The 12,979-nt window shown below is 46.4% G+C and overlaps 1 protein-coding gene across 1 annotated transcript in view; it reads right to left on the reverse strand.

Annotated features, from left to right (window-relative positions):
* Nucleotides 1-12,979, reverse strand: part of PABPC1L (poly(A) binding protein cytoplasmic 1 like) — a 31,199-nt gene that overhangs the window by 3,267 nt on the left and 14,953 nt on the right. The window contains exons 10-15 of the mRNA XM_083618683.1: nucleotides 11,797-12,060; nucleotides 10,491-10,581; nucleotides 9,267-9,395; nucleotides 8,158-8,294; nucleotides 7,028-7,121; nucleotides 2,841-2,971 (exon numbers count right to left, since the gene is read on the reverse strand). Of these exons, the coding sequence (XP_083474809.1) occupies nucleotides 2,841-2,971; nucleotides 7,028-7,121; nucleotides 8,158-8,294; nucleotides 9,267-9,395; nucleotides 10,491-10,581; nucleotides 11,797-12,060 (846 nt within the window). The remainder of the gene's footprint in view (nucleotides 1-2,840; nucleotides 2,972-7,027; nucleotides 7,122-8,157; nucleotides 8,295-9,266; nucleotides 9,396-10,490; nucleotides 10,582-11,796; nucleotides 12,061-12,979) is intronic.

The raw sequence follows: 12,979 nt of genomic DNA on the forward strand, positions 1-12,979 counted from the left end.
AGGACTACAACTCCCATCATCCTTGGCCCCTGGCCATGCTGGCTGAGTCAGCTGGAGAACTGGAGCTCAGCAAAATTTGGACAGCCATAGGCTCTCCATCCAAAGCAATTTAGAGACTGATGTGGATGGTGTGTTAAAGCGACTTGGCTGCTTTAGGATCTAAAGAATCGCACACACAGAGGTCCAAGCCTCTGAAGGAAACTTCACTCATTTTTTTCTCTGTAGGTACATTCAGATAATTAAGATTGCCATTTTGGAGTGCCAAAGTCTTTCTGGGCTTTGTCTTAACAGATCGAGGGAGATTCGTGCAGCAAGACTTGGATTCTTTACATTTCTGATTCTTCATTGCCCATTGGCTCCATCTTCGTGTGGTTCCAAGGCTGACTTTGCAAGCTCATTTTTCTCAACAATCTTACTGTAGAAGTTCCTTGAGTCAAGGAATAGTAACAAATTTCATGCAGAGCCACTGAAAATGCCCTCTTTCATTGGAACTAGTTGGCACCCAAAATTGCAGTATGCAGGCTTTGGAAATACAGAGAGCTCTTCCTCACACCAATGTGGAAGGTAGGGGAGAGAAGAGAAATAGTTAACTCTGAGCCAGGGCTGACCAAAGATGTTTTGCAGCCTGAGACAGAAAAGCAAGTGGCGTCCCACCCACCCCAACTTCAGATGCATAATACCATGGCCTGTCACGGGATTTTCAGCATCAGAAGCACCTCCTGATAGTAAAAAATAAAAAATAACAAATTTGGCAATTAGCAATTTGCTGTCTTTTCATGACATCCCCAAAACCAGTCTAAGGTAGCCATCTGAGGACTATGAAGCTCAGTTTCTTTTCCCGAGTGTGAAAAATTGCACAGAAGGAAAAGTGTTCTTGCAAACAATAAGGCTAAGGCCAACCTGTGAGCTACAGTAGTTCTTATTCTTATTCTTAAACTTTTTTGCCACCCTTCAGCTGTAGATCTCAGGGCAGTTCACAAAATAAAAATACAAGAGAGAAAAAACCAAAATACATAATAAAAACGAGCAAAAACAAACCAATAACCCACCCTCCCCCTCAAGCAAATGGCTTGCCAGACCCACTCTCTGACACAGATACATTAATGCAGTTACGCTTTTTAAAAAAACAGTTTTCTCAACTGCCTTAATGTGCATTAAATGGTTTCTTGAAAACTTCCTACTGATTCTGAAAGCAGTTAATAACACCCTCCCAACCCTCCAGTTATACACACTCTCAAAGGGTGATTTAATTTTTCATCTCAGCCTTCACCCCCGCCCCCCGTTCTGTTTTTAATGCCAACATTATCCAAGCATACTCTCCAAGTCTTCAGTTTGTTGTAACGCATAATGTTCTTATCAAAAGAGCATTAGACACATGCATGGAGGACTTACTAGCAGTTGTTGGCATCAGGTCTGTCTCAAGAGCCAATGGAGTGTGCCTTTGGGGTGAAGTCACACTGCTGCGTTAGCAGCACAGAAGTGATTTTCCAGGGTCGCTAAACCTGGGTAGGGCGAATGGAGGTCCTGGGCTGCCCAGACGACAAGACCCCCCTCTCGTCCTCGCTGATGTGGTCCAAAGTAATGCAGAGAAGGCACCATCCAACAGGCTTACAAGGCACCATCCAACAGGCTTAGGGACCCCACTCCAGATTTGTGTAGTTTATTCCTTAGACTTTTCTTCTCCTGAAGATACCCCACATAGCAATGAAGGTTAAGGATAAAGAGTTTTGCTTCTCCTAGATGGACTACCTTCCCAGGCTGACAAGTCCCATCTGCCACTGGATTTACTAGTAGGAAGGCTACATTCATTTTAGCCTCCACATTTCAGAGGCAGTATAAGTATCAGCTGTTGAGGAACAGCCTGCCCGCGGCTGGGGCCCTTCTGGGTGGCCATCACTATGGGAAAAGAGTATTTTGGACCAGATGGACCATTTGCCTGATCCAGGAAGGATCTCCTTAAGTTATTAAAGTTATTATTCATGCATCGAAAGCCTATGCAGCTGAAACACTAACTGCTTAAAAATAGCTCCTCTAGCATTGAGAATGGAATGTCTCATAACATGGTGGTCATTCAAAGGGCTGCACATGCAGTCTTTGCAAACCAGCCAAAACTAGGAGAAACCGCTGCATACACGCACGCACACGCGTGCGCACACACACACAGAGCACATTGTGTCAAAAGAGACATTAAGGATGTGTCATATGATCTTTTCTGTTTTCTCTAACTAGTCAGGACATACCATTACAGTGAATTGCCACTTTATATGTAAAAAAATAGTTTTTAATCTCAGCGAGGAAATGTGCTTCCATGTGGGATACATACACAAACATACACCACATGTGCCCAAGGCGCAAATGCACCAGGAATAATTAGAACACACACACATGTACAAAGCAGGTGAGAAATGGACTTAGCTGGGGATGGCAGAACGGGAAAAAGCAACAGTGGAAAGACTTGTAGTCAGAGATGGAGTCTTTTTACTATCAATTATCCCACCAGGGTTTCAAAATCTCCCGGCCCTTAGGGACCATTTCAGTTCCCCAATAGTCTCCTGCTCCATCACCTACTTCTGGGGGGGAAAACAGCCCCACTCTGTAAAAAGACTTGGAGAGTATGCTTGGATAATGTTGGCATTAAAAACAGAACGGGGGGGGGGGGTGAAGGCTGAGATGAAAAATTCTCTGTAAAAGAGAAACCCTTCATATTCCGAAGGTATGCATATCATAAACATTACAGATAAACAAAACTCAAATCAGCACAATATATTTTAATTGCAAAATTTGGGGATTTGCAATGGCAGAGTTAGTGGTTTTTATTTTATAGCATGAAATTCCAGTACCTTAGAGTGGAGGGATTCAGGAGACTCCAGCATCAGCAGCAACTCAGAGTTATCTATCTCCAGCAGCATACCTGTGATCTTCCCAGCCATGGAGGGGTGTAATGAGTGAATCAGAGGGTAGAGGCGTTCACCTGTGCACAGGCAAAAGGGACAGAAGCATGCATCATTCAGAGTGGGAAAACCCCATGGAGAGAAAACCCCATGGAGCTGGCCCTATTCCATTTTTTAAGCTTAGGGGTAATAGTGACCCAGGAAGAACACTGGGGAGTGGGAATGCTTCAGTTCTCACATGAAAAACCATTTTTTAAAAGTTCTGGTGAGGCCCAGAGTTGCAAGAGAGAGCAGGCAGAAGAGGTAAACAAATTGTACATGGATATCCAAAGAATAGGGACACGGGTGGCACTGTGGGTTAAACCACAGAGCCTAGCACTTGCTGATCAGAAGGTCAGCGGTTCGAATCCCTGCAACGGGGTGAGCTCCTGTTGCTCGGTCCCTGCTCCTGCCAACCTAGCAGTTCGAAAGCACATCAAAGTGCAAGTAGATCAATAGGTACCACTCTGGCAGGAAGATAAACGGCATTTCTGTGCGCTGCTCAGTTTCACCAGAAGCAGCTTAGTCAAGCTGGCCACATGACCCGGAAGCTGTACACCGGTTCCCTCGGTCAATAAAGTGAGATGAGCACTGCAACCCCAGAGTCGGCCACGACTGGACCTAAATGGTCAGGGGTCCCTTTACCTTTACCTTATACAAAGAATAAAGCACTTGAAAAGATCACAGCAATTTAACTGCATGTATAAGGATACTAACATCCATTGCCATCTGGCAGGTACCTCCCCCCCAGCCCAAAAGGAAATGTTTACCAGGAAGGACTGTCTTAAGGGAAAGCAAATTCAGATACACCTCTTTATTATCCTCCCTGTTTTCAAGCTGCTGCTGCAGGCATTGTAAAAGACTTTCTCCTTAAATGACTGCATGCAGGCCTGGCCCTACCATTAAGCAGTGTGCGGCTTCTGCCTCAGGCAGCAAACACTGGAGGGGCATGGAGTAGCAACAAGGTAGTGAAAGACAGAGCTCTGTGGGGCACTGTTATATACTGAGTTGAATAGGATCCAAACTGCAGCAGTCTGATTGGTCCTAGAACAATAGGATCCAAAAGGCAGCAGTCTGATTGGTCCTAGAACAACAGGATTCAGAATGCAGCAGTCTGATTGGTCCTAGAACAATGCAGCAGTATGATTGGTTGGCAGGAACCACCCAATCATGCTCCAGATAGAAGTGAATCCACAACTTGATTGGCTTACAGTAGAATTCCGGAATTAGCCAATCATGTGCAGCCCATTGTATAAATAATGTATATAAAGCAGATACTTTGAGGGGACTTTCATTCATTCATTCCTCCTCACCACTATGAGCTGAATAAAGAGCATGAAATCACTTTGCGACTCTGAGTATATTTCAGGCACATAGCCTGCTGTTCCCCCCTTAAGCTAATCTGCTGCCCTCAGGTGCGGTGGACGATGCAGCCATTGTTGACGCTGAGTTTTGACTGCCCGTTGAAGTCAGACCTCATGCATTATTTTTCTTTTAAGCGCTACACATTTGCATAGGCAACTCCACAGCCCTATACACACGTCAGTAATTTGGCTGTGCAAACAAAATGCAGAGAGGAGGGCATCTTCATGCAACAGGGAATGCTCAGCTTGTGTAAGGTCACTGCACAAACCGCCGCTTGGAGAAACAGCAATGTGTCATTGTGGAGAAATAGCAGCTTGGCACCAATGGGAGTTGTCACACCCCACCCCCCCAAAAAATCTCTTAATTGTATTGCAAAGGGTATGATTTTTGCAGAGCTGGATAAATTATTTGCCCACGTAATGTGGACCTGTTGAGAACCAGGATTTCTGCTGCTTATTATTTAAACGAAACAGAACATATGCCGAATAAGATTGGCAGTGATGCATTTAATAATAATAATATAATAATTTATTATTTATACCCCGCCCATCTGTCTGAGTTTCCCCAGCCATTCTGGGCGGCTTCCAATCGAGTGTTAAAAACAATGCAGCATTAAATATTAAAAACTTCCCTAAACAGGGAACTGCGTACAGTTAAATTCCCAGTCCACAGCATTGTTTTTTAAAACTGCAGATTGAAATGGGAAATGATGGATTTTGTGAACACGGAAGAAAGTGAGAGAGACCCAAAACAGAATGACCCATCCCTAATTCCAGCACTCTTTACTCACGCCATGCTTCACACTGGTTAGTTTGGACTTTTTTGTTGCAAGTGAGCAAGGAGGAAGATTTACCTTTCAGGAACGAGAGAGAGAGAGAGAGAGAGAGAGAGAGAGAGAGAGAGAGAGAGAGGGAGGGAGGGAGGGAGAGGGAGAGGGAGGGAGGGAGGGAACACGGAAATAAACTCCTTCAATCCATCACCACTGTAACCATTCTTTGTGAGGAAAGTATATATTTTCTGCTTGCACAGTGAGGTGCTGTGTGCTTGAAAAGGAAAATCCCTCCAGGAAAAGTAGTGTCATTTTCCTTAAGTACACTTATGGGGTCAGGAAAGGAAGAGTATGCCCAAAGCATACCCAAATACCCAAAGCAGGTGGCAGCACAGGAAGAGCCTGTGCAGTCCGGCTGTTAGTAATCTAAGAAACTCTCGGTTCAAATGCAGTTGGCACGCAGCTCAGCCTCATCAGATCATGTGGAGGAGAGCAGCAGCTGCTCAGTCAGCAGGAAAAGAGCTGCTACTCATGATACCTGATCATGTCCGGAGATCCCTACTGCCAGACCCACAACAGTTGCTAGGGAGAAAAGCTGTGATTGACAGGGCTCGGGCTGGGTAGCCAGTCCCTTAAAGCAGGGCTCCAGCTGAAGTGTCATCATGGTTGCTAGAACCATACAACCAGCCAAGGTTGCTTTCATACTATAGTCTGCTAGCACTGCTGAGGTAATTGCTTTTCAGAAGCAGAATGGAAAGGATACTGAATATACAGTGGCACCTCGGGTTAAGTACTTAATTCGTTCCGTAGGTCCATTCTTAACCTGAAACTGTTCTTAACCTGAAGCACCACTTTAGCTAATGGGGCCTCCTGCTGCCGCCACGCCGCCAGAGCATGATTTCTGTTCTCATCCTGAAGCAAAGTTCTTAACCTGAGGTACTATTTCTGGGTAAGCGGAGTCTGTAACCTGAAGCGTATGTAACCTGAAGCATATGTAACCTGAGGTACCACTGTACTATCCTGCAGCATCCCCTCCCCTAGCCAAGACCCTTCTGCAATGTTAGGTTGAAATTATACCAATCAGCAAACGTCATTTCCAGTACAGTGGTACCTCGGGTTACATATGCTTCAGGTTACATATGCTTCAGGTTACAGACTCCGCTAACCCAGAAATAGTGCTTCAGGTTAAGAACTTTGCTTCAGAATGAGAAAAGAAATCGTGCTCCAGCGGCACAGCAGCAGTGGGAGGCCCCATTAGCTAAAGTGGTGCTTCAGGTTAAGAACAGTTTCAGGTTAAGTACGGACCTCCAGAACGAATTAAGTACTTAACCCGAGGTACCACTGTATTCGTTCTAGTCTCCCATTTGAAGGTTCTGCATGTTTCTTTATTTAAAGCAAAGGTCTCAGGGCAGAAATACAGAAACAAAATCAAATCAAACTATACAAACTAATAGAACTACTGTTCCCAGAGCTACAATTCACAGCACCCTTAAACTACCACTCCCAGGAATCTTTGGGGGAGGGAAATCATCTGCTTTAAATGTGCATTTAATGTGCTTTAAATATATGGTGTTGATCTGTGCTAAAAGCCTATGAAACTAAACAAGGCCCACAATGAAATAGCCAATAGAACCACAAAAGGCAGTGAAAAGAAAACCGTCTCCCATTTTGTTCATCACAGTTTTGGGTAGTGTTTTCCTAATGTGGGACTCCTACCCACAACCCTGAAATTAAGAGTCTCATGCTCTACCAGCTGAGCAGAATGCATTGCCAGCAGCACTGAATAACTACGGCCGGATCCTGCATATTCGGGGGAAGCCAAAAACAGTTTCCAAGCTACAGAGCGGCACCTTTAAGTTTAAGGTTAAAACTCTTGCCCAGAGACATAGCTAGCTAGCTAGCTGAATAGGGCACCTCAGAAGGGCAAGCTGCCGATGGAGGAGGACGACGCACCACAACTCACCAAGCATTTGCTTCTGCTCCTGAGGAGGGGCTGCAGCCAACATGGATGCTGTCAGGGGCTCCTGTCCGTGGACACGGACAGCCGGTTCTACAACCTGCAGGCCAATAAACAGAAGACAACAATAATAGCATGGTCCTCGTGTGAGTTCCTGAATGAAACTCTGGAGGGGGAGGCGGATTCTGATGGCAGCAACTCCTCTTCCTGCACCATCTGAAGCTCCCTAAAGTAGGGAAAAGGAACCAGCTGCTCTTGGGGCTGCAACTCCCATCTTCCCTAACTGCTGGTCAACAGTGTCTGGAGACAGGTCACATATCCACAGCTGTGACCAGAGGAAGAATGACCACTGGGAGGAGCTCAGAGAGAAGGAACACCACAGTGCATCAGCTGCAGCACAGCCGGATGCCTTCATCTGCCCCAGCTGCAACAAAACATGTCTCTCCCACATCAGTCTCTATAGCCACAGCAGGCGCTGCAACCCTCCAGTGATTGGACCTCACCCCACAAGGAACACTTTCATCAGAAGAAGCTGGAGAAATGAGAAGAGGGTGGCGTTCAGCTAAATTTTACCCTCTGAAATTAACACACGTGACTAAGTTAGGTCCATTAATTCCAATGGGTCTACTGTGAGCAAAACTTAATTGAACCCCCCCCCCCAAGTGTCTTAGCAGGGAGTTCTGCTTAGTTCTTTTTACTGAGAGTAGACCCACAGACTTAGGCCACCACACATTCCTCTAAATCAAAGATGGGGACCTGTGTGACCTTTGGTTGGTCTGTTCCACTTTTGGAACCACTAATCCAGACCAATCAAACGCCAAAACTAGAATACGCTACAAGCCCAAACTCTAAAGGCTGCATGCACAACATACATTGAAAGCACACTTAAAAAAACACATGACGCACACACAGAGAATCCAGGGAACTGCAGTTTATCCCTTTACAGAGCTACAATTCCCAGCACCCTTATTCTACAGTTCCCAGGATTTCTGTGGGGTGGGGGAGAGCTTTAAATGTATGGTGTGTACGCAGGCTATGTTAATGGCATGATCAGAAAAATCTTCCATATTAAGAAGTGGAGGGAGGAAAACATGGTCTATACAATATCCTTTGTCCCACAACTGAAGGTGAGTTACCTGGTGCATTGGCAGAGGTGCCATGGTGCCCAGTGGCTGGGCATTCCTCACGGCTGAAGAGTACTTGTACTGGGAAACGCCACGTGGTAGGGCTGTTGAGGATGCCCGAGTGCTGATAGTCTGGGTTCCTATGTTGGCTGAAATGAGAACAGGAACAATTTGGAAGGGTACAGAGAGAGGAGAGATGACGTATCCCATCGTTAATGCCATGCACCCTTTGCAGAAGCCTTTTTAGAAGCAGGCTTCCCAAAATGGTGCAGAAGGCAGGGAGAGGAAGATGGCAGTTCTGAGCTGCATCTACAGCCCGCAACAAATAAATCTGAGAAGTCCTCTCAAAATCTCCACTGCAACGTCAGCACAAATGGGTGGTCCAAATCTTACGATAATAAAACACTCCATTCATGTATACAAAGCAAGCAAAAGGATAAACCCACAGATGCCATTGAAGCAAAGGCTAAACCCCACACCAGCTCCTGATAATCCTTTTATTTAATAATGATAAAAGTAATAATAATAATAATAATAATAATAATAATAATAATAATAATAATAATTTATTATTTATTATTTATACCCTGCCCATCTGGCTGGGCTTCCCCAGCCACTCTGGGCGGCTTCCAAAAAAACATTAAAATACTGTAATACATCAAACATTAAAAGCTTCCCTAAACAGGGCTGCCTTCAGATGTCTTCTAAAAGTCTGGTAGTTGTTGTTCTCTTTCACATCTGGTGGGAGGGCGTTCCACAAGGAGGGTGCCACTACCGAGAAGGCTCTCTGCCTGGTTCCCTGTAACTTGGCTTCTCGCAGTGAGGGAACCGCCAGAAGGCCATCGGTGCTGGACCTCAGGACCAAGGTCTGGAGGAGGCATGGTAAGAGCAACTTGTGTACCTAATCTCTCAATTGCTATGGGAGCCCATAGAACTGAATGGCTCCCACACAGCCTACCCTTATTGCCATCACCCTGCCACAGGTTCCATTTCCTGGTAATGCTACACTGTGACAGGTTCCCCCAAACCAGATTATGCATAAAATAATTGCCACCTGCATCTAAGCACACAGGCACGCACCGTTCCGTTTGATGATGAACCATCCGCATTTCCTAACTTACCCACTCTCTGGGCATTGGGAGATACCCTGGGAGCCTGAGTGGACGCTTGTCTCATGGTGCTGATGTTGGACAGCGGGCGCCTGGGAGGTGCACTAGTCCTCAGGACCGGGCTGGCTGGGTGATAGGATGCTAAAAACATTGAATACTTTCATCAGAATTTGGAGGCATAAGAAGCGGGGGGCATTCAGAGACGTTTTATCCACATAAATTAGTGAACATGGAAGAATAAGAAATCAAGATAACCAACTTTTTATTAAAGAATGGAAATGGTTTATTGAATAAATGAGCAAATTTAAGTTACCGTATTTTTCGCCCTATAGGACGCACTTTTTCCCCTCCAAAAATGAAGGGGAAATGTGTGTGCGTCCTATGGGGCGAATGCAGGCTTTCGCTGAAGCCTGGAGAGCGAGAGGGGTCGGTGGGCACTGACCCCTCTCGCTCTCCAGGCTTCGCGGACCTCTCCGCAAGCAGCGGGAGCCAGCACTGGGCTCCCACGGCTTGCAGAGAGCTGCCTGTTTGGGGGCTGGGGTCAGGGGAAGCTCGGGCCTCCCCCGCCCCAGCCCCGCGCCTGGGGGGGAAATAATTTTTTCCCCTTTATTTCCCCCCCAAAAACTAGGTGCGCCTTATGGGACGGTGTGTCCTATAGGGCGAAAAATACGGTAATTTGGATATGCAGAAGATATTAAAAATAAATTTAAAGAACCGCAGAAAGAAGGGGAAGGAAGACAAGTTTTGAAATGTTAAAATGATTGTAAAATTAGTGAAATGTATAAACCTGAAATATTTTTTAAAAATAAATAATATAAATAAATAAATAAATTAGTGAACATGGCTAAGTTAGGTCCATTAATTCCAATGGGTCTATTCTGAGCAGAACTTAATTGAACACCACCCCTAGTGTCTTAGCAGAGAGTTCTGCTTAGTCTGTGGGTCTACTTTCAGTAAGGAGAACTAAGACCACCACACATTCCTCTAACATAGAGATGGGGACCTGCGACCTATTGTTGGACTCCAACTCTCATGATCCCTGACCATGAGCTGGAGTCCAGCATCATCAGGTCCCCAGCCCCGTGCTCTACTGAATTTGCATGCTGACTTCACGAAAATACTGGGGTCCCAGCACCAACCAATAGCATGGTAGGAGTTCCATACCAAGTGCAACCTACACCCACATGCTCTGCAGATGACCAAGTCCTTTTTGAAAAAACAAGCAAGCAAACTTACAGGAAGGCCTGGAGGGCTGCATATTCCAACGGGAGACAGGGCGGACTTGGGCAACAGGGCTAGGACTGTAGAAAGTAGTTCTGGTTTGAGGCTAGAAAAAAGGCCACGAAACAAAGGAAGAAGATACATTACTGTCCTCACATCAGCCCTGGGGCAGCTTGGACTACTGAAAGCACCAAGCCTGGAATTTGAAAAGGTATGTGGCCGTTCTTTTTGTGTAGCTTTGAAGGAACCATCACCTGAGAATGACTTGAGGCAGATTAGGAGAACAGCTAGGTAAAGGTAAAGAGACCTGACCATTAGGTCCAGTCATGACTGACTGGGGTTGCAGCGCTCATCTCACTTTATTGGCCAAGGGAGCCGGCGTACAGCTTGCGGGTCATGTGGCCAGCATGACTAAGCTGCTTCTGGTGAACTAGAGCAGCGCACGGAAATGCCGTTTACCTTCCCTCTGGAGTGCTACCTATTTATCTACTTGCACTTTGACGTGCTTTCAAACTGCTAGGTTGGCAGGAGCAGGGACCGAGCAATGGGAGCTCACCCCGTCGTGGGGATTCGAACCGCCGACCTTCTGATCGGCAAGTCCTAGGCTCTGTGGTTTAACCCACAGCGCCACACTAAACCATAGTTTGGCACTATATGTAATAAACTCACAGGAAGTCTCCGGCTCATGTTCTCCGTCAATGCCTGAGGGAGGAAATGACAAGGAAAACACCTCTTGAACGTGCGTCTGAGAAGAAAGAAGGCCCAGACTTTGCTGGGCTGAAACCTACAAGGTCTTCCAGGTTGACCTTTCCTCCAGGCCACCCAAGGGAAACTTGAGCTACAGACCCTGTTTCTCCTTTGCACATCCTTTCCCCTAAGGATTCTGGGACCTGCAGAGTTCCCCGTGAAGAGGGATTGGTTGCTAAGCCACTCTGGGAATTGTAGCTCTGGGAGAGGAATAAGGCTCTTTTAACAATTCTACGCATCCTTAACAAACTGCAGCTCCCAGGATTCTATGGGGAAAGCCAGGACCGCTTTGGCTTGAACAACTCACAGCTGAACGGGTGGACTCTATTGCAAGATTTATTTATTTATTTTGTGGTGATGTAGGCAGAGATATAAAAAGTTCTTATGGTGTTTGATCTGTGAAGACATTTTTATACATGCATCCTGTCATCTCCCAATATGGCGGTTAGATTGGAATGCAATGGATTTGCAAAGTGCATTAAGTTGCAGTGCAATAGCATCTTGTCTGCCATTGGTGCTAGTCAATGGGTTTCATAGAAGTAAGCTGTAATAGCAGCCTCTTTACAAACCTTACCTGTGGAAGGGAGGGCAGGAAATAACCTGTCGGAGGGAAGGAGCAGAGGATTGGACCAGGCAAGGCCCTCATGGTAGCTAGTCTCTGCATGTATTGGTTGGTGAGAATAGCTTTCCTCTCCTCTTTCCTTTGAGCAAGGGCCACATACAAAGGCTTGGCACTGACAATCCTCCCGTTCATTTCAGTCACAGCCTTTGTGGCCTCTTCTGGGGATGAAAAACATACAAACCCAAAACCTTTGCTGTGTCCACCCTCTGTCATCACCTAAAATTGAAAATTAAAACACTGAGTCCACTGAGTGGATGGCAAACGGCAGTCTGAAGAGCACAGGCAGAGAGACACGGACATCGAGATGAGCGGAATAATTGACAACTTTTCCTAACACACACAAATATACTCATTGGGGTGAACTGCTCTTGAGTCCCACCAAACTCAATAGGAACAAAGGTCAACTCAAAGTCCTTGTTTTCACTAAATGGGGAGGCACTGAGCCATTATTACAATAAACATTCATTGTACCCTGACATAGCAGCAGGGGAGACATGGTGGCACACACCTTCAAGCAAACCATCATAACTAAATGCACTGTTGACTGATAATTTCAAAACTTCATGGATGGTCCCCAACTAAATAGGCTTGTAGATGCATCTGTACCAAATCTGCTGTAGAGAGTTTGGGGATCCCCACGCCCAGAAATAGACTTAGGGAGAAGAAAGGGTGGAGAAGTACCTCTGGGCAGCCAAACATCAATGTGCTGGTGGATCTATTTACTGTATTTTTCGCCCTATAGGACGCACTTTTCCCCCTCCAAAAATGAAGGGGAAATGTGTGTGCGTCCTATGGGGCAAATGCAGGCTTTCGCTCTCCAGGCTTCAGGAAGCTCTGCGCAACCCTCGGGAGACCGGCTCCGAGGGTTGCGCAGAGCCGCCTGCAGTCCCGGGCTCAGCGCAGCTCTGCGCGGCCATCGGAAGCGGGGCGCGAAGTCCCGCCCGGCTCCCGATGGCTGCGCAGAGCTGCCTCCAGTCCCAGGCTCAGCGCACTTCTCCCCATCGCCAGCCCCACAAACTCGGGGGACAGTGGGGAGGCGGAGCGCGCCTTCCTGCTGTTCCCCGACTTGGTTCTTCCAGCCCCGCACCTGGGGGGGGGAATAAATTTTTTTTCTTTATTTCCCCCCCAAAAAACT

Source organism: Podarcis filfolensis (genome assembly GCF_964270895.1).
Source record: "Podarcis filfolensis genome assembly, chromosome: 6".
Taxonomy (NCBI): Eukaryota; Metazoa; Chordata; class Lepidosauria; order Squamata; family Lacertidae; genus Podarcis; species Podarcis filfolensis.